At 44.0% G+C, this 21,976-nt stretch overlaps 1 protein-coding gene across 3 annotated transcripts in view; it reads left to right on the forward strand.

Annotated features, from left to right (window-relative positions):
- The window catches only part of CARMIL1 (capping protein regulator and myosin 1 linker 1), a 581,945-nt gene that overhangs the window by 553,478 nt on the left and 6,491 nt on the right, over positions 1 to 21,976 (forward strand). For all 3 annotated transcript variants that reach the window (XM_063923281.1, XM_063923283.1, XM_063923284.1), the window contains 2 exons: positions 17,852 to 17,918; positions 20,226 to 20,432. In XM_063923281.1, the coding sequence (XP_063779351.1) occupies positions 17,852 to 17,918; positions 20,226 to 20,432 (274 nt within the window). The remainder of the gene's footprint in view (positions 1 to 17,851; positions 17,919 to 20,225; positions 20,433 to 21,976) is intronic.

Here is a 21,976-nt window from a genome sequence, read left to right on the forward strand (position 1 = left end):
AATAAGCAGGGTCAGAACAATCCTCATTGTTCCAGATTGGCCACGGAGGACTTGGTATCCGGAGCTGCAAGAGTTGCTCACAGAAGATCCGTGGCCTCTTCCTCTAAGGCAGGACCTGCTGCAGCAGGGGCCCTGTCTGTTCCAAGACTTACCGCGGCTGCGTTTGACGGCATGGCGGTTGAACGCCGGATCCTAGCGGAAAAAGGGATTTCGGAAGAGGTCATTCCTACCCTGATCAAGGCTAGGAAGGACGTGACATCGAAACATTATCACCATATATGGCGAAAATATGTTTCTTGGTGTGAGGCCAGAGCTGCTCCTACGGAGGAGTTCCATTTGGGCCGTCTACTTCACTTCCTTCAAACAGGAGTGAATTTGGGCCTTAAACCAGGGTCCATAAAGGTCCAAATTTTGGCCTTATCCATTTTCTTTCAAAGAGAATTGGCCTCTCTTCCTGAAGTACAGACTTTTGTTAAGGGGGTGCTGCATATTCAGCCTCCTTTTGTACCTCCGGTGGCCCCTTGGGATCTTAACGTGGTATTACGTTTCCTCAAGTCCCCTTGGTTTGAACCACTCAAGTGGAGTTGAAATACTTCACTTGGAAAGTGGTCATGTTGTTGGCATTAGCTTCGGCAAGGCGTGTTTCAGAATTGGCGGCTTTATCACATAAAAGCCCATGCCGGGTTTTTCACGTGGATAGGGCAGAGTTGAGGACTCGTCCTCAATTTCTGCCAAAAGTGGTCTCATCTTTTCATATCAACCAACCTATTGTCGTGCCTGTGGCTTCACAGGACTTGGAGGATTCTGAGTCCCTGGATGTGGTCAGGGCTTTGAAGATTTATGTGACCAGAACAGCTAGGATCAGGAAGACTGAGGCTCTGTTTGTTCTGTATGCGGCCAACAAGGTTGGCGCTCCTGCTTCAAAGCAGACTATTGCTCGCTGGATCTGTAACACAATTCAGCAGGCGCATTCTACGGCAGGATTGCCATTGCCTAAATCGGTTAAGGCCCATTCCACTAGGAAGGTGGGCTCTTCTTGGGCGGCTGCCCGAGGGGTCTCTGCATTACAGTTGTGCCGAGCAGCTACTTGGTCGGGGTCAAACACCTTTGCGAAGTTCTATAAGTTTGACACCCTGGCTGAGGAGGACCTCCTGTTTGCTCAATCGGTGCTGCAGAGTCATCCGCACTCTCCCGCCCGTTTGGGAGCTTTGGTAAAATTCCCATGGTCCGTACGGAGTCCCAGCATCCTCTAGGACGTTAGAGAAAATAGGATTTTACTTACCGGTAAATCTATTTCTCGTAGTCTGTAGAGGATGCTGGGCGCCCGTCCCAAGTGCGGACTTCTTCTGCATGACTTGTATATAGTTATGGCTTACATAAGGGCTATGTTGTAGTTTTATCGGTTGGACCGAGGCTATGTTGTTGTTCATACTGTTAACTGGGTAGTTTATCACAAGTTATACGGTGTGATTGGTGTGGCTGGTTTGAATCTCGCCCTTAGATTTACAAAAATCCTTCCTCGTACTGTCCATCTCCTATGGGCACAGTTTCCCTAACTGAGGTCTGGAGGAGGGGCATAGAGGGAGGAGCCAGTGCACACCCAGAATCCAAAGCTTTCTTAAAGTGCCCTATCTCCTGCGGAGCCCGTCTATTTCCCCATGGTCCTTACGGAGTCCCAGCATCCTCTACGGACTACGAGAAATAGATTTACCGGTAAGTAAAATTCTATTTTTGCATATCACAGAGGACCCCCCTGTCCCTGACACGAGGGTTCACATGTATAAGGAAAAGAAACCTGAGGTAACCTTTCCCCCGTCTCATGAGCTGAACGAGTTATTTGAAAAGGCTTGGGAATCTCCAGACAAAAAACTGCAGATTCCCAAAAGGATTCTTATGGCGCATCCTTTCCCGAATAAGGACAGGATACGGTGGGAATCCGCCCCAAGGGTGGACAAACCGTTGACACACTTGTCCAAGAAGGTAGCGCTGCCATCCCAAGATACGGCTACCCTCAGGGATCCTGCTGATCGCAAGCAGGAGACTACCTTGAAGTCCATTTACACACATTCTGGTACCTTACTCAGACCGGCGATAGCGTCGGCTTGGGTTTGTAGCACTGTAATAGCGTGGACAGATACCTTATCGGCGGAAATTGATACCCTGGATAAGGATACCATGTTATTGACCCTGGGTCATATTAAAGATGCTGTCTTATATATGAGAGATGCTCAAAGAGACATTGGCCTACTGGGTTCTAGAGTCAACGCTATGGCGATTTCTGCTAGACGAGTCCTATGGACCCGGCAATGGACAGGTGATGCCGACTCAAAGAGGCATATGGAGGTTTTACCTTACAGGGGTGAGGAATTGTTTGGGAAAGGTCTCTCGGACCTGGTTTCCACAGCTACGGCAGGTAAATCAAATTTTTTGCCTTATATTCCCTCACAGCCTAAGAAAGTGCCACATTATCAGATCCAGTCCTTTCGGTCAAATAGAAACAAGAGAGTACGAGGATCGTCCTTTCTTGCCAGAGGTAAGGGCAGAGGGGAAAAGCTGCCTACCACAGCTAGTTCCCAGGTGCAGAAGTCCTCCCTGGCCTCTACAAAATACACCGCATGACGCTGGGGCTCCGCTGAGGGAGTCCGCCCCAGTGGGGGCACGTCTTCGACTTTTCAGCCACATCTGGGTTCACTCACAGGTGGATCCCTGGGCAATAGAAATTGTTTCCCAGGGGTACAAGCTGGAATTCGAAGAGGTGCCTCCTCGCCGGTTTTTCAAATCGGCCCTGCCAGCTTCTCCCCCAGAAAGGGAGATAGTTTTAAATGCGATTCACAAATTGTGTCTTCAACAGGTGGTGGTCAAAGTTCCCCTGCTTCAACAAGGGAAGGGGTATTACTTAACCCTGTTTGTAGTCCCGAAACCGGACGGTTCGGTCAGACCCATTCTAAATTTAAAATCCTTGAACCTATACTTGAAAAGGTTCAAGTTCAAGATGGAATCGCTCAGAGCGATCATCGCCAGCCTAGAAGGGGGGGGATTTTATGGTATCACTGGACATAAAGGATGCATACCTTCATGTTTCCATTTATCCACCTCATCAGGCGTACCTGAGATTTGCGGTACAGGAGTGTCATTACCAATTTCAGACGTTGTCGTTTTGGCTTTCCATGGCCCCGAGGATTTTCACCAAGGTAATGGCGGAGATGATGGTGCTTCTGCGCAAGCAGGGTGTCACAATTATCCCGTACTTGGACGATCACCTCATAAAAGCGAGATCACGAGAGCAGTTGTTGAACAGTGTGTCACTTTCAATGAAGGTGTTGCAGCAACACGGCTGGATTCTCAATATCCCAAAGTCACAGTTGGTTCCTACGACTCGTTTGACCTTCTTAGGCATGATTCTGGATACGGACCAGAAAAGGGTTTATCTTCCGATAGAAAAGGCCCAGGAACTCATGACTCTGGTCAGGGACCTATTGAAGCCAAAACAGGTGTCAGTGCATCACTGCACCCGAGTCCTGGGAAAGATGGTGGCGTCTTACGAGGCCATTCCCTTCGGCAGGTTCCATGCAAGGACTTTCCAATGGGACCTACTGGACAAGTGGTCCGGGTCACATCTACAGATTCATCAGTTGATCACCCTGTCCCCCAGGGCCAGGGTATCTCTCCTGTGGTGGCTGCAGAGTGCTCACCTTCTAGAGGGTCGCAGGTTCGGCATTCAGGATTGGATTCTGGTAACCACGGACGCGAGCCTCCGAGGTTGGGGAGCAGTCACACAGGGAAGAAACTTCCAAGGTCTTTGGTCAAGCTAGGAGACTTGTCTTCACATCAACGTCCTGGAGCTGAGGGCCATATACAATGCCCTTCGTCAAGCGGAGACTTTGCTTCGCGATCTACCGGTTCTGATTCAGTCAGACAACATCACCGCAGTGGCTCATGTAAACCGCCAAGGTGGCACAAGGAGCAGAGTGGCAATGACGGAAGCCACCAGGATTCTTCGCTGGGCGGAAAATCATGTCAGCGCACTGTCAGCAGTGTTCATTCCGGGGGTGGACAACTGGGAAGCAGACTTCCTCAGCAGACACGATCTACATCCAGGAGAGTGGGGACTTCATCAGGAAGTCTTCGCACAGAGTGCAAGTCGGTGGGGACTGCCCCAAATAGACATGATGGCGTCCCGCCTCAACAAAAAACTACAGAGGTATTGCGCCAGGTCAAGAGACCCTCAGGCGGTGGCAGTGGACGCCCTGGTGACACCGTGGGTGTTCCAGTTGGTCTATGTGTTTCCTCCTCTTCCTCTCATCCCCAAGGTGTTGAGAATCATAAGAAAAAGAGGAGTACAGACAATTCTCATTGTTCCAGACTGGCCGCGAAGGGCCTGGTATCCGGATCTGCAGGAAATGCTCACAGAAGATCCGTGGCCCCTTTCACTAAGACAGGACCTGTTGCAACAGGGGCCCTGTCTGTTCCAAGACTTACGGCGGCTGCGTTTGATGGCATGGCGGTTGAACGCCGGATCCTAGCGGAAAAGGGTATTCCGGATGAGGTAATTCCTACTCTGATAAAGGCTAGGAAGGACGTGACAGCTAAACATTATCACCGTATATGGCAGAAGTATGTTTCTTGGTGTGAGGCCAGGAAGGCTCCTACGGAAGAATTCCATCTGGGCCGTTTCCTTCACTTCCTACAAACTGGAGTGAATTTGGGCCTAAAATTAGGCTCCATTAAGGTTCAGATTTCGATCCTATCCATTTTCTTTCAGAAGGAATTAGCTTCTCTCCCAGAAGTACAGACTTTTGTGAAGGGAGTGCTGCATATTCAGCCTCCTTTTGTACCTCCGGTGGCGCCTTGGGACCTTAACGTGGTGTTGAGTTTCCTTAAGTCCCACTGGTTTGAACCACTTAAAACGGTGGAATTAAAGTATCTAACTTGGAAAGTGGTCATGTTGTTAGCCTTGGCTTCGGCTAGGCGAGTGTCGGAGTTGGCGGCTTTGTCTCACAAAAGCCCCTATCTGGTTTTCCATGTGGATAGAGCAGAATTGCGGACTCGTCCTCAGTTCTTGCCAAAAGTGGTTTCATCTTTTCATATGAACCAACCTATTGTGGTGCCTGTGGCTACGCGAGACTTGGAGGATTCCGAGTCCCTTGATGTAGTCAGGGCTTTGAAAATTTACGTGGCCAGCACGGCTCGGGTCAGAAAAACAGAGGCACTGTTTGTCCTGTATGCAGCCAACAAGGTTGGCGCTCCTGCTTCTAAGCAGACTATTGCTCGCTGGATCTGTAACACAATTCAGCAGGCTCATTCTACGGCTGGATTGCCGTTACCAAAATCGGTTAAGGCCCATTCCACTAGTAAGGTGGGCTCTTCTTGGGCGGCTGCCCGAGGCTTCTCGGCATTACAGTTGTGCCGAGCAGCTACCTGGTCGGGTTCAAACACCTTTGCAAAGTTTTACAAGTTTGATACCCTGGCTGAGGAGGACCTCATGTTTGCTCAATCGGTGTTGCAGAGTCATCCGCACTCTCCCGCCCGTTTGGGAGCTTTGGTATAATCCCCATGGTCCTTACGGAGTCCCCAGCATCCTCTAGGACGTAAGAGAAAATAAGATTTTAAACCTACCGGTAAATCTTTTTCTCCTAGTCCGTAGAGGATGCTGGGCGCCCGTCCCAGTGTGGACTGCTTCTGCAAGACTTGTATATAGTTATTGCTTACATAAGGGTTATGTTACAGTTTTGCTCAGTCTCTGACTGAGGCTGTGTTGTTTCATGCTGTTAACTGGTTCGTATTACCCGAGTTATACGGTGTGAATGGTGTGGGCTGGTATGAATCTTGCCCTTGGATTAACAAAAATCCTTTCCTCGTACTGTCCGTCTCCTCTGGGCACAGTTTCTCTAACTGAGGTCTGGAGGAGGGGCATAGAGGGAGGAGCCAGTGCACACCCATACCTAAAGTTATTTTTTAGTGCCCATGTCTCCTGCGGAGCCCGTCTATCCCCATGGTCCTTACGGAGTCCCCAGCATCCTCTACGGACTAGGAGAAAAAGATTTACCGGTAGGTTTAAAATCTTATTATTAGCTCTGGTACTGAAGGATGTAGGGAAATTATGAGGAATGGCAAGAAAAAGGTACATGAGTTTTAGTAATAACACCATCTTAACCGCAGCGATACGCCCCAACCAAGAAATTTCGTGAAGCAACCACTCTTTAATCAATCTCTTGAAAGAGCTCAGGAAGAATGTAAAGTTACAGTCAAAGAGGTCAGAATCCTGAGCTAGATTCACCCCGAAATATTTGATGGATCTCGTCTGCCATTCATATCTATACCTGTCTTTAAGTAAGGCAAGTGACATCGTTGAAATATGTAGCAGAAGGGCTTCAGTCTTAGAGGTGTTCAATTTATAGGAAGAAACTTTTGTGTATGTATCTAAAATTGTATGAAGCCCAGGAAGGGAGGTTTCAGAGTGAAGAAAGCAAAGCAAGATATCATCAGCAAAGAGGCTGATCTTGTGGTTAAGCCCACCTATCTCAGGTCCCTCTACATCCGTAGCGATTCTAATAAAAGTCTCTGCCAGGGGCTCGATAGCCAAAGCAAAGATAAGGTACGACAAAGGGCACCCCTGCCTGGTGCCATTTGAAATATCGAACCCTAGGGAGAGACATCCATACACAAAAACCCTTGCAGAAGGGACAGAGTACAGGGCCACAATAGAATCCAAAAATCTACCTCGAAAGCCAAATTTAAGTTGGACAGAGTTTAGGTATCCCCAATCCAGTCTGTCGAACGCCTTTTCAGCATCTAATGACAAGACTAATAGAGGAAATTTATAAAAGTTTCAATATAAAATAATATTAAGGACTCTCCGAGTATTGTCTGGGGCCTTCTTGCCCGGCACAAAACAAATCTGATCTGCGGCTATCAGGGAAGGTAGAAGGGTACACAGGCTTTTAGCTATCAACTTAGCATAAAGCTTAACGTCTGAGTTTAACAACGCTATCGGGCGATAATTTTGAACTGAAGTGGAGGTTTTACCCGATTTAGGGATGGCAACGATTTGTGCTTCCAACATCTCCTTCGGGAAGCTCCCAACACTATATGCCTCATTGAAAACTTTTAATAAAACCAGAGCTAATTCCGCCTTATAACTTTTGTAGAAACTCGACGGAAATCCATCAGGACCTGGGGCTTTGTCGCGCAGCAAAGAATCTATAGCAGCTTCAAGTTCCGAAATAGACCAGGGGGAGCACAGGACCAGGCAGGCCCCAGAATCCAACTCGGGGATGGACAGTTTTCCCAGGAAGGATTGGATTTCAGCTTCGATGGGTTGGGGAGTATCAGGACTAGATTGCAAATTATACAGTTGGGAATAATAATCTGCAAAAGCGTTTGCGATGTCGTGTGGATCAGAGACCTTGGAGCCCAAGGAGGTATAAATATGGTGAATTTGAGCCATAGCACGACGGCCCCTTAACTTTCGGGCCAAAAGCTGACCAGCTTTATTTCCAAAGACATAAAATATCTGATTCAAACTAGCTATATTGCGTTGTACTTCCCGGAGAGTAAAGGTATTCAATCGTTCCCTCGCAGAAAGCAGAAGTCTAAAAATTGACTTATTTAGGGTATCTGCTTTGTGCGCTGCCTCAAGTCTAGCTATTTCATTTTCAGCTAACAGAAAATTACATTTATGAGCCCTCTTGAGCCTAGCCGCTGCTTGAATGTCTGACCCCCATAAAACTGCTTTAATGGAGCACCAACGAATAAAAACTGAGGTGTCCTCAGGTCTATTGATATCTAGATACACCTTTATGGACTGGTGAATAGATTAGAACGCCTCTTGGTGGGATAGTAAGTAATTCCCTAATCTCCAGGGACCTGGGGCAGTTTTACGAGTGCCTAAATCCCAAACAACCAATAAGGGGTCCGACCAAGTCATGGGGAGTATGTCAGTTTTACTAATGGATGGGAGACTCCACTTATCCGTCAAAACTAGGTCAATTCTAGAATAAGAAGAATGGACATGGGAATAGAAGGAATAATCTAGAGGGGAGAGTTTTGGTCGGACGGGACCTATCAATAGAGGGATCAATTACCATATTGAAATCGCCAAGCATCATTATGGCACCTTTTGCGTGTTTATGCACCAGCGCACAAAGTTTCCTGGAAAATGGAAGTTGTTTAGAGTTAGGAGCATAACATTTAACCAGGGTGACTTCTACCTCGTCTAGACGTCCTACTAATATCAAAAATCGTTCTTCTGGGTCAACATACTGTATTTTAAATCTAGTATAAAAGGGCAGTGAAGTGAAACAAGAATAGCTACACCTGCTTTTTTAGTGGGGCCGTTCGCCTTATAACAGGTAGGGAAACGACTATCAGAAAAACGCGGAGGATCACATTTACTAAAATGTGTTTCTTGAATAGCAACTATGTTCTCTTTCATTTTATGAAAGAAAGTTAAGGCTAGCCTACGCTTTTTAGGGGAGTTCAATCCGTTAACATTCAAAGATACAATATTAACCATAGAGGGTACATGAAAGTCAGATATTGATAAGTTGGTATATAAACTCGAAGAAACCACACAAGGGGGAGACAAAAGGAAGACAACACATAAGGGGAAAACAGTCTTAGGGGGTAATTCAGCAAATTTGTTAGCAGTTGGGCAAAACCATGGGGGTCATTCCGAGTTGTTCGCTCTTTGCCGATTTTCGCTATACTGCGATTAGTCGCTTACTGCGCATACGCAAGGTTCGCAGAGCGCATGCGCTTAGTTATTTTACACAAAATTTAGGTATTTTACTCACGGCGTAACAAAGTTTTTTCATTGTTCTGGTGATCGGAGTGTGATTGACAGGAAGTGGGTGTTTCTGGGCGGAAAATTACCGTTTCTGGGAGTGTGCGGAAAAACGCGGGAGTGGCTGGAGAAACGGGAGAGTGTCTGGGCAAACGCTGGGTGTGTTTGTGACGTCAAACCAGGAACGAAACTGACTGAACTGATCGCAATGTAGGAGTAAGTCTCGAGCTACTCAGAAACTGCTAAGAATTTTCTATTCGCAATTCTGCTAATCTTTCGTTCGCAATTCTGCTATGCTAAGATACACTCCCAGAGGGCGGCGGCTTAGCATGTGCAATGCTGCTTTAAGCAGCTAGCGAGCTAAACTCTTGGAATGAGGGCCCATGTGCAGTGCTGGGGGGGCAGATATAACATCTGCAGAGAGAGTTAGATTTGGGTGGGGTGTGTTCAAACGGAAATCTAAATTGCAGTGTAAAAATAAAGCAGCCAGTATAAACAAAATAACCCACCGAAATCTAACTCTCTCTCTCTGCAAATGTTATATCTGCAACACCTGCAGTGCACACGGTTTTGCCCAACTGCTAACAAATTTGCTGCTACGATCAGGTCCGAATTACCCCCTTAGTAAGGTGCCAAAAGAGCAACGTCTCATCCATCAAATCAGAGGGGGTAGTGACCAACCACCCCGCAATCACCTAGCGAGCAGGCATAATCATAAACATATAGCATAAAAGGTAAATAAATACTAGTAAAGCAGAAACTCAAAGCACATGGCACAGATCTCTAGACCCAACAAGCAACAGGTCCGTTAAAGTCGTTTAGGCAAACACACGGAGCAAGTTAAAAGGAAGAAAAAAGAAATCAATTAGGACCAGAGGCCTGTGCTTGTATTTGTGGCCTTCAAATGAGTAACGACAACAATAAAAGATACATTTATTACATTTGCTTCTGTTTCCTCCCACACTTCAAAAGGGTATCCGGACTATAGGTTGACAGTCAGTGGGTCTTCATGGCCAAATGGTCGACATTTAAAAGGTAGATAGTACAAAAGGTCGATAGGTACAAATGGTCAACATGACTATGGTCGACACCATTTTTTTTTTTTCATACTTTACCATCATGTGGACTACGATTGGGTATAGTAACCTGTGCCGGGCGCAGCGGTAGTGGAGCAGGGCACCATGCCGCCGAAGCATGGCAAGCGAAGCGGTACACTAATGGGGGGGTTTTGTGGCAGAAAAGTGACACTCAAAATAACTTGTGTCGGCCTATTTTTTTCATGTCAGCCATTTTCATGTTGACCTTTTGACCCTGCTGACCTTTTCCATTGTCTGCCTATTCCAAGTCAACCTTTCACCCCGTTGACCTTTTGCATGTCAACCATTTGGGTTCGACCTAATGACTGTAGACCTTTTTAGTGTAGACCTAATGATCCATAGCCATCTAAAACAGGGGTAGGGAACCTTTTTTTGCCATGAAATCCTTCGGGGACCATACAAAAATTATCAACTTAAAAATTAGCCTGCTATTTTTGCTAAAAAATGAATGAACCTTACCCCTAATGTGGAGGCTGTGTCCTGTTCACTTGTGTTTGTGTTTAGTGAGGAATGGTCTGCAGGTGAGTGGCTTTCTTGGGTATTTCTCTTTTTACATATTTCACACTTTCACTGTGAAGCCAAAGTCTGGATGATATAATTGTAATAGTCAGTCCCAGCGTGTGGGGTAAGGAAGTGTGTGTGGACCTGAGTGCACTGTCTATCCAGGTCTACACTATCTCACCACCACCTCCTCTGATTATCAGTAGCCTCCAGTGAATGGGTGTGTTGTGCAGAGAATGCAGGCACTGGAGTCTCAGCGGGGATCCTTGTAAGACACATGGGGAGGCCACACACAGCCACACTCCGTGCCAAGCGCCCACGGTATGCACGCAACCCACGTCCTCCTCTGTTGGCTGCCTTGGCCGAGGTAACCCATGTCCTCCTCCGTCGGATGCCACGTCACGCCCCCTCATAGTCCCGTCTGCGGTTGCCTTGCCTGGGCCAGGCGAAATGACTCCGCGGGCTGGATGTTCCCCACCCCTGATCTAAAAGCATATTTGTAGGTAATTTGGCTTCTGAAAAAACAGCTGACACGGTTTGATGTAAATGGATGTACTTATTGCAGCAAAAAGGAGATTATTTAGCATATTTATATTATAAGAAAATTCTACTTTTATTGCTATATTAGAGACTACAAATAAATGGATTTATATGTGCGGAGCACATTGCCAACCATACATTGCACTGGGAAACCCTAATCTCCAGCTACATTACCCAGAGGCATATCCAACTACCAGTCATATTGTACAGTGATTCATCCACGGCCAGTCATGTTTTGCACAGGAATACACCATATTAACAGGCAGATATTAAACAGAGGATCAACCACACAAAATCATATATTGCACACCATGTTGCTGATTTTCCAGTCCCCCCACCCCCCTCCCTCCTTTTCTGGCCAACCTCTGGTCGTAGTGATAAGTAATCTCCAGAATGAAGAAGTGAATTCAGACGTAATAGTACCGAAACCTTTGCATTGACTGTCACTTGAGTGACCAGTGCTAGTGAGGTTTTTGTGGATATAAACCCCTCAAAACCTACAGGAACATCTTAAAACCTCAGTGTAGACTTATTTCATGCTTAATATAATCCGATAATCTTGAGACTGAATATAATACAAATTCACTTCTTAATCTACACCCAAACCTAGTACAGTAGTAAATCGCTTCATGTCATTTAAGGTTATGTGGGTTTATGAATGATACATTGCAGTGACTTCTATCTTTGCATTGTATAAGTGCTTACCCTTACTACAGATGTGTCCTCTTACATCTTTGCGCCTTGCGCTACAAGTCGTATTGCACATAACGCGTGAGTGCCATGTGACTTCGTAGAGCTGAGCATCTTTTTTTGCTTTTTTCGAGAAAATACATTAGATGCAAAGTAATGTAATAGGACGCACGAGCAGCTTCTGCTGATTAAAATGATATGTAGCATGCCTATATTCTGTGTGTGACTGCGACTGTATTTGCATACAAAATGCTATGCTATAGTGGAAAACATGTAACATGGCATTTCGGATGCAGATAGAGCCACAATTACACACACAATATAGGCCGCATATTATTTTAATTAGCAGAAGCTGCTCATGCTCCCTTTTACATTAGTTTATGTCTAAGACGCATTTTCACGGGGGGAAAAAAGAAGACGCTCAGCACTACCAAGACCCACCACGGCATTGCACAATTTCAATGACTGTTTAGCGTGATTGCAGCAAGGATGTAAGAGGACACATCTGTACTTTTGGAGTCAGAAAAAAAAAGAAAACTCTATTTGCTTGGTAACTCTTTACAGTCGTCAAAATTTAGGGTTATATTTACTAAAAGGTCGATTTTGTGTTTAAGGGTCTAAATCACACATTTACTAACAGATAATTTTTGACATTGTTTAAAAAAAATGTCAAAAATCATCTGTTAGTAAATGCGGAATTTAGACCATGAAATACAGAATCGACCAAAAATCATCTAATATCGATTTTTAGTAAATATATCCCTAAATACCACTTTTACGCACATATGATTTTTTAAAATTTTTAAAAAGGATTTAAAAAATCATCTGTTAGCAAATGTGTGATTTAGACCCTGAAACATAAAATCGATCAAAAAGCAACCCAACATCATCCAAAAATCGATCATCATCGACCAAAATCGACTTTTAGTAAATACACCCCTTAGCTTTTAATTATAAGGGACTCACAAATAAGCATACAAGTAATAAACGGTGGTTCTTATTAAATTATATTGGAACCATCCATAAACTGCAAAGTCTATTATTTATTTATTAACAGTTTCTTATATAGCACAGCAAATTCTGTTGCGCTTTACAATTGGCAACAACAGTGATAAAACAAAACTGTACAGACAGTGCGGATGGTGTAATGAATCGTGGTGAGCCTGCAAGGGAACCATTTTCTACTCTTGTTGGCCAGATAACAGATAAAAAACCTAGATTCGGATCAAAACAGAGCATTGAGGCCAAGGAACCACCCTCCCGCCCTCACTCATCATCACGGCATTAATTGAAGGGGTATAGACACAACCTCCAAAGCATTCCCCACCTTCAATAACCACTACAGCACATCCCTGCCAATGTACACTTCACAGCACTACCCATGCCCACCTCTCACAGTATTCCCTCCTCTTCGAAATACACCTCTTACAACACTTCCCCCTTTAATGCCCTCTTGAAGCAAACCCCCTCTTCAAAGTTCACCTATCGCAGGACCCCCGCCTCTTCAGTGCCCACCTTTTGCATTATCCCCCCCCTTCAAGGTCCACCTCAAACCCTCACCCCCCCCTTCATTAACCACCGCAGAGCACCCCCCTTCAACAACCACTTCAGAGCACACACAGTCTCTCTACCCCCGACCTTCGGCACCTTTAATTATTACCCCACAGCACTCCATTCGGCCCCTTAAATGTCCACCTCTTTCATCCCAACCTGACAGCGCAAGCAAGCTTACCGACTTTACTATGGTCAATGCGCATGTATGGTTGCACCTCCATTTCCTGTGGAGTCAGTCTGACACAGAAAGCAGCTTTCAGAGGTGGAGCTACCCAGCTGCTCTCATTGTGTATAAGCACAGAGCTGCCGAGGAGCTTACTCAATGTCTGCCTCCTGCAGTGTAAATACAGTGTGCTGCTGCTGGCGGCCATGATGCACAGAATTAGGGTCAGAATTTAAGTTAGGGTCAGAATTTTAATTATATCAGAATGGGAGCAATTACTGCATGCTTCAACAGTGAAGGAGATATACCAGTAGAGAGAGAGAGAGAGAGCGATGATATATTTTAGTTAAGTTTGGGATGAGTATAGGAGACAGAGATTCACCTATTTGTGAGTGTATAGGTTCAAGAGGGGAGGTAGAAGAATAAGAGGATAACAATAGTGTTGATATTCATATGTGGTATCATAAATAAAAGGTGCCAGAGGTTTCAGGTAGGTAATTGAGTAGGTCACAGGCTGAGGAACAGCATACCATTTCATTTTGGATCTTCTAAATCTTGTCCCTGAAGTAGGAAGCAAGATCTTGCGCATTGATAGTTGCTGGTGGGTTGAATGAGGGAGGGTTGAGAAGTGATTTAAATGTATTAAAAATGTATTTGGTGTTAGAGTCGACAGGGACAGGGGTTAGGTGAGAGTTTGGAAATATTTTTGTTTGGCAATGTCCAGGGCATTATATTAGTAGTGGGTGATAGTCTTAATTTAGAGTGCCATGGTTGACATCTAGGTCTACATGGCATGTGATGAGTAGCTTGAGCCATTTCAAGGGCTGTTTCTAGAGTCTGGATTAGGTGTTATACAGCCATCTCAGGAGAAATGAATACAGAAATAGGTGAGATCAGTTGTTGCAGAGAGGTAGGAAGTTCTTGAAAATAGCATTAATATTTCTGCAGGTTTGAGGAGGATTGGAGGACTTCAGTGACATTGAGTTTGAAGTAATGGAGGAGAGAATGCAGGTGATAAAACTGTGATTTGAGAGAGGGAAAGGCATGTTAATTATTTCAGAAACTGAGCACAGGGCCTAATTCTGGGTTGATCGCAGCAGCAATTTTGTTAGCAGTTGGGCAAAACCATGTGCACTGCAGGAGGGGCAGATATAACATGTGCAGAGAGAGTTATATTTGGGTGGGGTGTGTTCAAACTGAAATCTAAATTGCAGTATAAAAATAAAGCAGCCAGTATTTACCCTGCACAGAAACAAAATAACCCACCCAAATCTAACTCTCTCTGAACATGTTATATCTGCCCCTCCTGCAGTGCACATGGGTTTGCCCAACTGCTAACAAAATTTCTGCTGCGATCAACTCTGAATTACCCCCATAGTCTGGTGAATACAAGATCAAGACATTGGCCTTACCGATGAGTAGAGGAGTTAGTCCATTGAGAGACGCTGAGAGAGGAGGTTAGAAAGAGTAGTTTGGAGGCATAAGCAGCAGAGTTCGGACTATCAGTAGTAATATTGAAATCACCCATGATGCTGGTGGAGATGTCAGAAGATAGGAAGTAAGGCCAGGCAGTAAAATCTTTCAGAAATTTTGTTTACCAGGTGGGCGATAGATAGCTGCAACATGCAGAGAGAAAGGAGTGTAAATCCTGATACAATGTATGTGAGTGGTGGAACCTGTGGTAGAACTGTGTTTGTGAACGAATGGAATAGTAATATTCCAACCTCACCTCCTTTACTGTTACCAGGCCTAGAGGTGTGTGTGGAGACCACCATGTGACAGTGCTGCAGGGGAGGCTGTGTCTGATTGTGTGAGCCATGTTTCTGTTATAACAGCAGATTGAAATTGTTAGATATGAAGAGGTCATGTATGGATGTTAATTTGTTACAAACAGAGCGTGTATTCCATAAGGCACATTTTGGTGATTTGAAGGGTTCAGTGGACATGTGATGTTTATAAGGTTAGCTGGATTTATATATTGCTGCAAATCAGGTAAATATTAGTGGGGGAAGTGGTTGGGGCACAGATTTGGTGAAATGTCACTAGTTAATAGAACAGAGAGAGATATACATATAGGATGTTTGTGATTTTTTTATGGTGACAGGTTGTGGGTGTTATTGTCAGTGTATAAACAGAAGTAAAAAGCTCATGAGTGTTAATAAGTGGGGAGTGGATAATTGAGTGGGCAATTTGTACATAGGGGTGAGTTGCAGTGAGAATTAAGGATGTAATTGCTTTGGAGAACATACAATGGCATGAAATGAAGAAAAGCAATTTGTGGTACATGGTGGGTTTGAAATAAAACTACAGTTATTTAGGCTTAGAGAGTAATGAAGTTGCAGTTGTTAAAGTTAAAGGTTCAGATACCTGTTTACTGATGTTGTTTAGTGGTTTATTTTCAAACACAGTGTTATAAAAAATTTGTGTATGTGAACACACATTGACCAGCACAGCTGACCCTAGATTGCATCTAAAAGAATACTATGACTACTTAATACTGGCTACCACTGAGGCAAATGTTTAGGTGATGATAGGTGATAAATTACACTGCTTTGACTATGTAAATACCAGTCCAGTATGCCTCACTGACCAATATTTGAAGTACAAGTATTTATAATTGCATCAAAATCATGATATTACAAATGTTGCTAAGCAGAAATTGGTTGCATAGTGTTCAGAGTGAGGTTTGCAGGGTGATAGATATGTGCATAAATTTAAAGTTGCAAATAAGTTAGTCTTTAGTTTTATTAGTTGTTAGATGTTTATCTTTCAGTTTTCATCTAGTTTAAGTCGGGCTAAATCCAGTTTTCAAATAATTTCATGCCCAATCTCCTTTCTAAAGTGATTCCTGTTATTGCATATATCACGCCCATAGCAATCAGGTTTAGCTGCTTAAAGGGTTAGGGTGCCTCGCTACCCTGGGAGGAGTGAGCTAAAATGATAATATCACACCTGTCGGCAGAACAGAATGGGTGTGGAAGAGGCTGGAAAGAATTGAATACCACCCATAGAATTCTTCACACTTGCTATATCAGCCTATGGCTGCTTCATCCTCCTATCCCGTAATAAGTACGTGTGTTTGCAGATTCACTGATAGAGACCCCACCTCAATGCCCAACACCCAAGGGAGGTGAGCAGTAAAAAACTAAAACAAACAAATGGTGAGAGGGGAAGATACCATCACAGATTCACAAAAAAATCCTTATGTAAATCGGCTTAAGGCTGCTTATAAAAATAATTGCACATTACCTAAGGAATGCAGTTATGTCATTCAAAGCTTTGCTTATTAAGACATATGCATTAGTGTCTGTTGGGAGCAGTAGTTCCACATTAAATACAGAATGCTTACTTAACACAACGTTATTCAAACAACGTAAACTTTATCTGAAATCTAAATACAGTAGAGATAAGGTGAAATGTTACTTTAAAGTATCAGAAATAGTCACATGGTGCAGAATTTAATTGTGCTGCCGGCAGCCAGTAGATGATGCCCAATGGATGATGCTATTCAATTGTTGCTTCGTTCGGGCGCAATCACGTGCCGGCACCAGCTTTTCAGCTCTCACCCCCAGGGGTGGCAAGCTAAAATGTGCGAAAAGTGACCTGTTTTGGCATCCAAATGTGTCTTTGCGTTGCTACCATTACTTTGGTCAGGTGTAGTTGCTTTAGTTGCTAAACCCGACCATCTCTAGGCGCGATGTGCGCAATAAAAAAAAATCACAATTGAATATTGCACTCCCGTCACTTTAGACAGGAGATTGGGCACAATAAACAATTGAATTCCGCCCACAGTATGTATGTGATAATGCTAGAAAAAATTTAACATCCTGTTTCCAGCAGGTTGCACATAAGTAAATACAGTCTGCATCCCGAACAGATGTTCTATTCATGACAGTCTGCAATTATTCTGTAGTATTCTGTCACATCAATAATGCAGATGTTAATCATATGTCCATTTTTTTCGTTACAATGAATCACCTTATATGTACAGGTATTGGTATCACCATTCAGGATAATGAAATTTGTTGTAGGAAGGAAGCAGACATGTAGTGGGTAGCAGGCTTCTATTATAGTCCGTTGCGGAATCAGTGAGCGCACCCTGTAGGTACACAGATATATGCAAAAAGTAGCTGTGTATCTCTCTATCTGCTTTTTACCCAGATGATTCCCCCCCCCCCCAATTAATGATAGTACAAGTATAATATGAGTACTTCTGCAGCAGTTTCAGTACATACAAATTAAAAGGGGGGGGGGGGGGGGGGCGCTGTGAAGTATTAAAATCACCACCAGTCCTACCTAAATATGAAAATATATATGTGTACATTTAAGCCTTTAGGATTTATTTGATGCTAGCTGGCTACACCTTTAAATTCTGGATATTAGCACCAGTGCACCTACGTGATTACTTTTGGAGTCTGTAATACATGTTTTATTCAGGTTTCAGCTTTTAAAAAAATACTAACTTAATCTGGCAACAAAAGAGAACATTTTATATTTTTTGTTTTGTTATTTATTTTACAGAAATTTGGTAGCGATGTTTCCAGCAAGGAATCACTAGATGGAGAGAAACTAGATGGAAGTGGAGCAGGTTTGTCATTTTATTTAACATACAGTATGCTGTGGACTTGCCCAAAGTGCAGTTGTCTTCCTCCTGAGAGTTTGTGTATGGGGCTGCACGGGATAATAATATTTTACTTCACATAAATGACCTTATTTTTCCAATATGCAAACAATGGTTTATATCCATCAGTAGATAAGAGTTTATCTTAGACCTTTTGTGTCACTAGCTAGAGTTGCAGGGCCCCACCTCCCCCTCCCTCCCATTCTCTTAAGGGGGGTACTCACGGAGCGATCGCTGCTTAAAATCTAAGCAATCTGACTAGATTGCTTAGATTTTAAGCAGCGATATCTCCGTGTGTACCCCTCACAGCGATAGCGGTGCGCAGCCCCGCGCATCGCTATCGCTGGTGCTAGATTGGCCTGAGCGGGGGGAGAGATGTGTGCTGAGCGGTTCGCTCAGCACACATCTCTCCCTATACCATTTACACCACATTTCCATATTACCTCTTTGTTTCTCCCCCTGGCCATTCTCCTGCACCACCCCCAACCCCCACACAACACGCCACTCTTGCTACAGTATTTCTCTTACCCCACCCTGTTCTCTCCCTCTTTTACCACTCCCCTTTCTCTTGCTCTTTCTCTTCCCCTACACTGATTGTATCTTTCCCCTCCTACATTTTCTCTACACCCCCCCCCCCCCCCATCCCTCTGTTACAGTATATTTGTGAATATATGCATATACACATGTATTCTGTAGTCTAGTGGCTAGTCCCCTCTCCCTTCAGGATTCACAGATAGAGGATTGTCAAATAGATATTTGTATATACTGTACATAAACTCACAACAGTACCTTGCTGCGGGCACGGTGGCGCGCTACGCCCGCCATGCTATTTATTCTCCCACCAGGGGGGTCGTGGACCCCCACGAGGGAGAATGTCTGTCGGTATGCCGGCTGTCGGGATTCCGGCGCCCGTATACTGGGGGTAATTCTGAGTTGATCGCAGCAGGATTTTTGTTAGCAGTTGGGCAAAACCATGTGCACTGCAGGGGGGGGCAGATATAACATGTGCAGAGAGAGTTAGATTTGGGTGGGTTATTTTGTTTCTGTGCAGGGTAAATACTGGCTGCTTTATTTTACACTGCAATTTAGATTGCAGATTGAACACACCACACCCAAATCTAACTATCTCTGCACATGTTATATCTGCCTCCCCTGCAGTGCACATGGTTTGCCCAACTGCTAACAAAAATCCTGCTGTGATCAACTCAGAATTACCCCCCCTGTGCGCCGGGATCCCGACAGTCGGCAACCTGAAGACCACCCAGAAATTAGTGGGCCCCGTAGCAACATTTTGAAAGGACACTGTCCCAATATTTCTAAAACAGTGTTTCTTAACCTCGGTCCTCTAGGCACACTAACAGTCCAGGTTTTTGTGCTATCCATGCTTGATGATTAAATCCAAAATAACTGAGGTACTAATTAAGTCACCTGTGCTTAAGTAGGGCTATTCCTAAAACATTGACTGTTAGTGTGCCTTGAGGACCATGATGGAGAATTCCTATACTAGAGAGACACCACACTGCAGCATCTGTTTCTCTTATGCCTCATAATAGTTTATTTTATAAACCATAGTAGTGCCATGGGGCCGCAAAAAATGCGATCGCCTCTGCCTGTCAATGAGGGGGGTGAGAGCGGCAATGCTCCGATTCCAAGGCGGAGACAGATCGTTGCAGGGGCGCGGCATCAAAACGGGGGCGGCTGCGTGATATCATACGCAGCTGCTGCGATCACAAAAATGGCAGCGGGCCTCCTGTGGCCCCATTTTTCACCATATCGCTGAAATTGCGGTGCGATTAAAATTTCAAGGGGGTGGGGGTGCGGCGGGTAGCATGCTGGGCGGCCTTGCCTTGCGATGGGCAGACCCCAGCATGCGATCCAAAGAAATGCAAATTCCGCTACTTTACAATCCTTACTGAATGAGGCATATAGTTCACATTATGGTGGGTTTTAATTACTTGGCCAATACAAACTGGTCGGTATTACTGGTATATAATATTAATTTATATGTGATGCAAACAATAAATTATCATTATTGTTTTATCATGTTATTTGTTTAGTCCATAAACAAGAAAAGCTACTAATTTGGGTATTTTAATGTCTTTAACTCACAAAACCCACATGTTTTATTATCAGAAAGCATTCTTGTCTTTTAGCAATGGAGACTAATTAAGACTGTAACCCTTGAGCAGTGTCAGTTTGTAGAATGAATGGGATTGGTAATTTAGAAATGAATTAATTAAGAATATAATTTACAAATTTGTTGTTACATTTCAGTTAGTAAATTTCCTATGACAAGAGGGGATTCCACTAACTCTTCTCCAGAAAAAAATCTCAAATGTGATGTCAAGTCCGAGACAAGTGTACGATCCAAGAGTTCATCTAGCACACCTACTAGTCCAAAACCACCTCTGCAGTCATCCAAACCTGTTCCAACAGCACGTCCTACTGTGCCTCAGAAGCCCAGAAGTAGTTCCCGCACTGGTAAACACATTTTCCTTACTTGGTAACAAACATCTGTGTAGTTCTAGATCACTATACTGGATCAGGTAGGGCTACCTGTGCTTGTCTTGAGGGTCGATATAATTCATTGTGAGATCATTGCTTTCACAATAAGGAGATACAGTAGTTATATAAATAGTTATATAGTAGTTATATAAATCACTTGTGAGGCCACATCTTGAATACTGTGTACAATTCTGGGCACCTTACTACAAAAAGGATATCCTGGAGCTAGAAAAGGTTCAAAGGCTGGCGACCAAACTAATTAAGGGTATGGAGACGCTGGAATACGAGGAAAGGCTTGCAAGACTAGGCATGTTTACACTGGAAAAGAGGAGATTAAGAGGGGACATGATCAACATTTACAAATATATAAGAGGACAATATACAGATCTTGTGCAGGACCTGTTTTTGGTTAGATCAACACAGAGAACTCGTGGACACTCGCTCAGGTTAGAGGAGAGGAGATTCCACACAATACGGCGTAAAGGCTTTTTTACGGTAAGGACGATACGTGTTTGGAATTCCCTGCCTGAGAGAGTTGTAATGGTCAACTCAGTCAACACCTTTAAGAATGGGTTAGATAGATTCCTAATGGATAAGGATATCCAGGGTTACGGGGCATAGTCACGCACTATGGTTATTATAAAAAAGAGGGGTTAATCGGAACGGCAGTCAGCAACTTCAGTCAAAATTTTATACAAAATAATCGTGCATAGGAGACCACAAATAGGTTGAACCGGTGGACAATTGTCTTTTTTCAACCTTAGATACTATGTTACTATGTTACTAGTTGCTTATAGGAAAAACAGACAAGGCTACAAATAGGAAGCTATTGTGTTTTTAGTTTGGGGAGATCAAAACGGGTAGAACCTGGGGGGTGGACTACTGGAAGGGTCTACTACATTTAGAGCAACTGCTGGCACTTAAATGAGCCACTATTAATTGTTATTAACCAATTGTACTAAAGCTTTTGGAATGTTATCTGACAGAATACATTGACTGCACTAATTGCATCAGTGAAGTATTAGACTTCTGAGTTTTGGAACACTGGATGAATTTACCAAGACTCCTTTGCTGTTGGTTCCATTTTCACAAAGACTTAGCTTGTACAAAAGTTGATATCAGAAAACATTTGCAAACCCCTCTCCAAAAAGTAATTGCTGGGGCTATGTAAACCTGGCAGATTTTTTGCTTTTATTTTTGCAAGATTTAGCAACCACATTATTAACTGAAGTCCAAACTGATTGAGAACCACTGGGAATCCCCATTTCACAAAACACCATATTACACATCACCATCTAATGTTTTCTAAATAAAAATAATCCAAATAAAAAATGAAGCTGCGTTTTCATAAACCACAGAAAAATTTGGCAGAAATATAGCCAGGAGAAAATAGGTGGTTATGACAGACAAGATCGCAGGCAGTTTGCTCTACCTTGTCAGTCAGCTTCCCTCCTCTTCATTAATTGGCTGTGCTACTTTAAATCTATCCCAGTCTCCTAGGGGGTTTGTTTGGGACTTCA

The sequence above is a fragment of the Pseudophryne corroboree genome, chromosome 5 (assembly GCF_028390025.1).
Source record: "Pseudophryne corroboree isolate aPseCor3 chromosome 5, aPseCor3.hap2, whole genome shotgun sequence".
Taxonomy (NCBI): Eukaryota; Metazoa; Chordata; class Amphibia; order Anura; family Myobatrachidae; genus Pseudophryne; species Pseudophryne corroboree.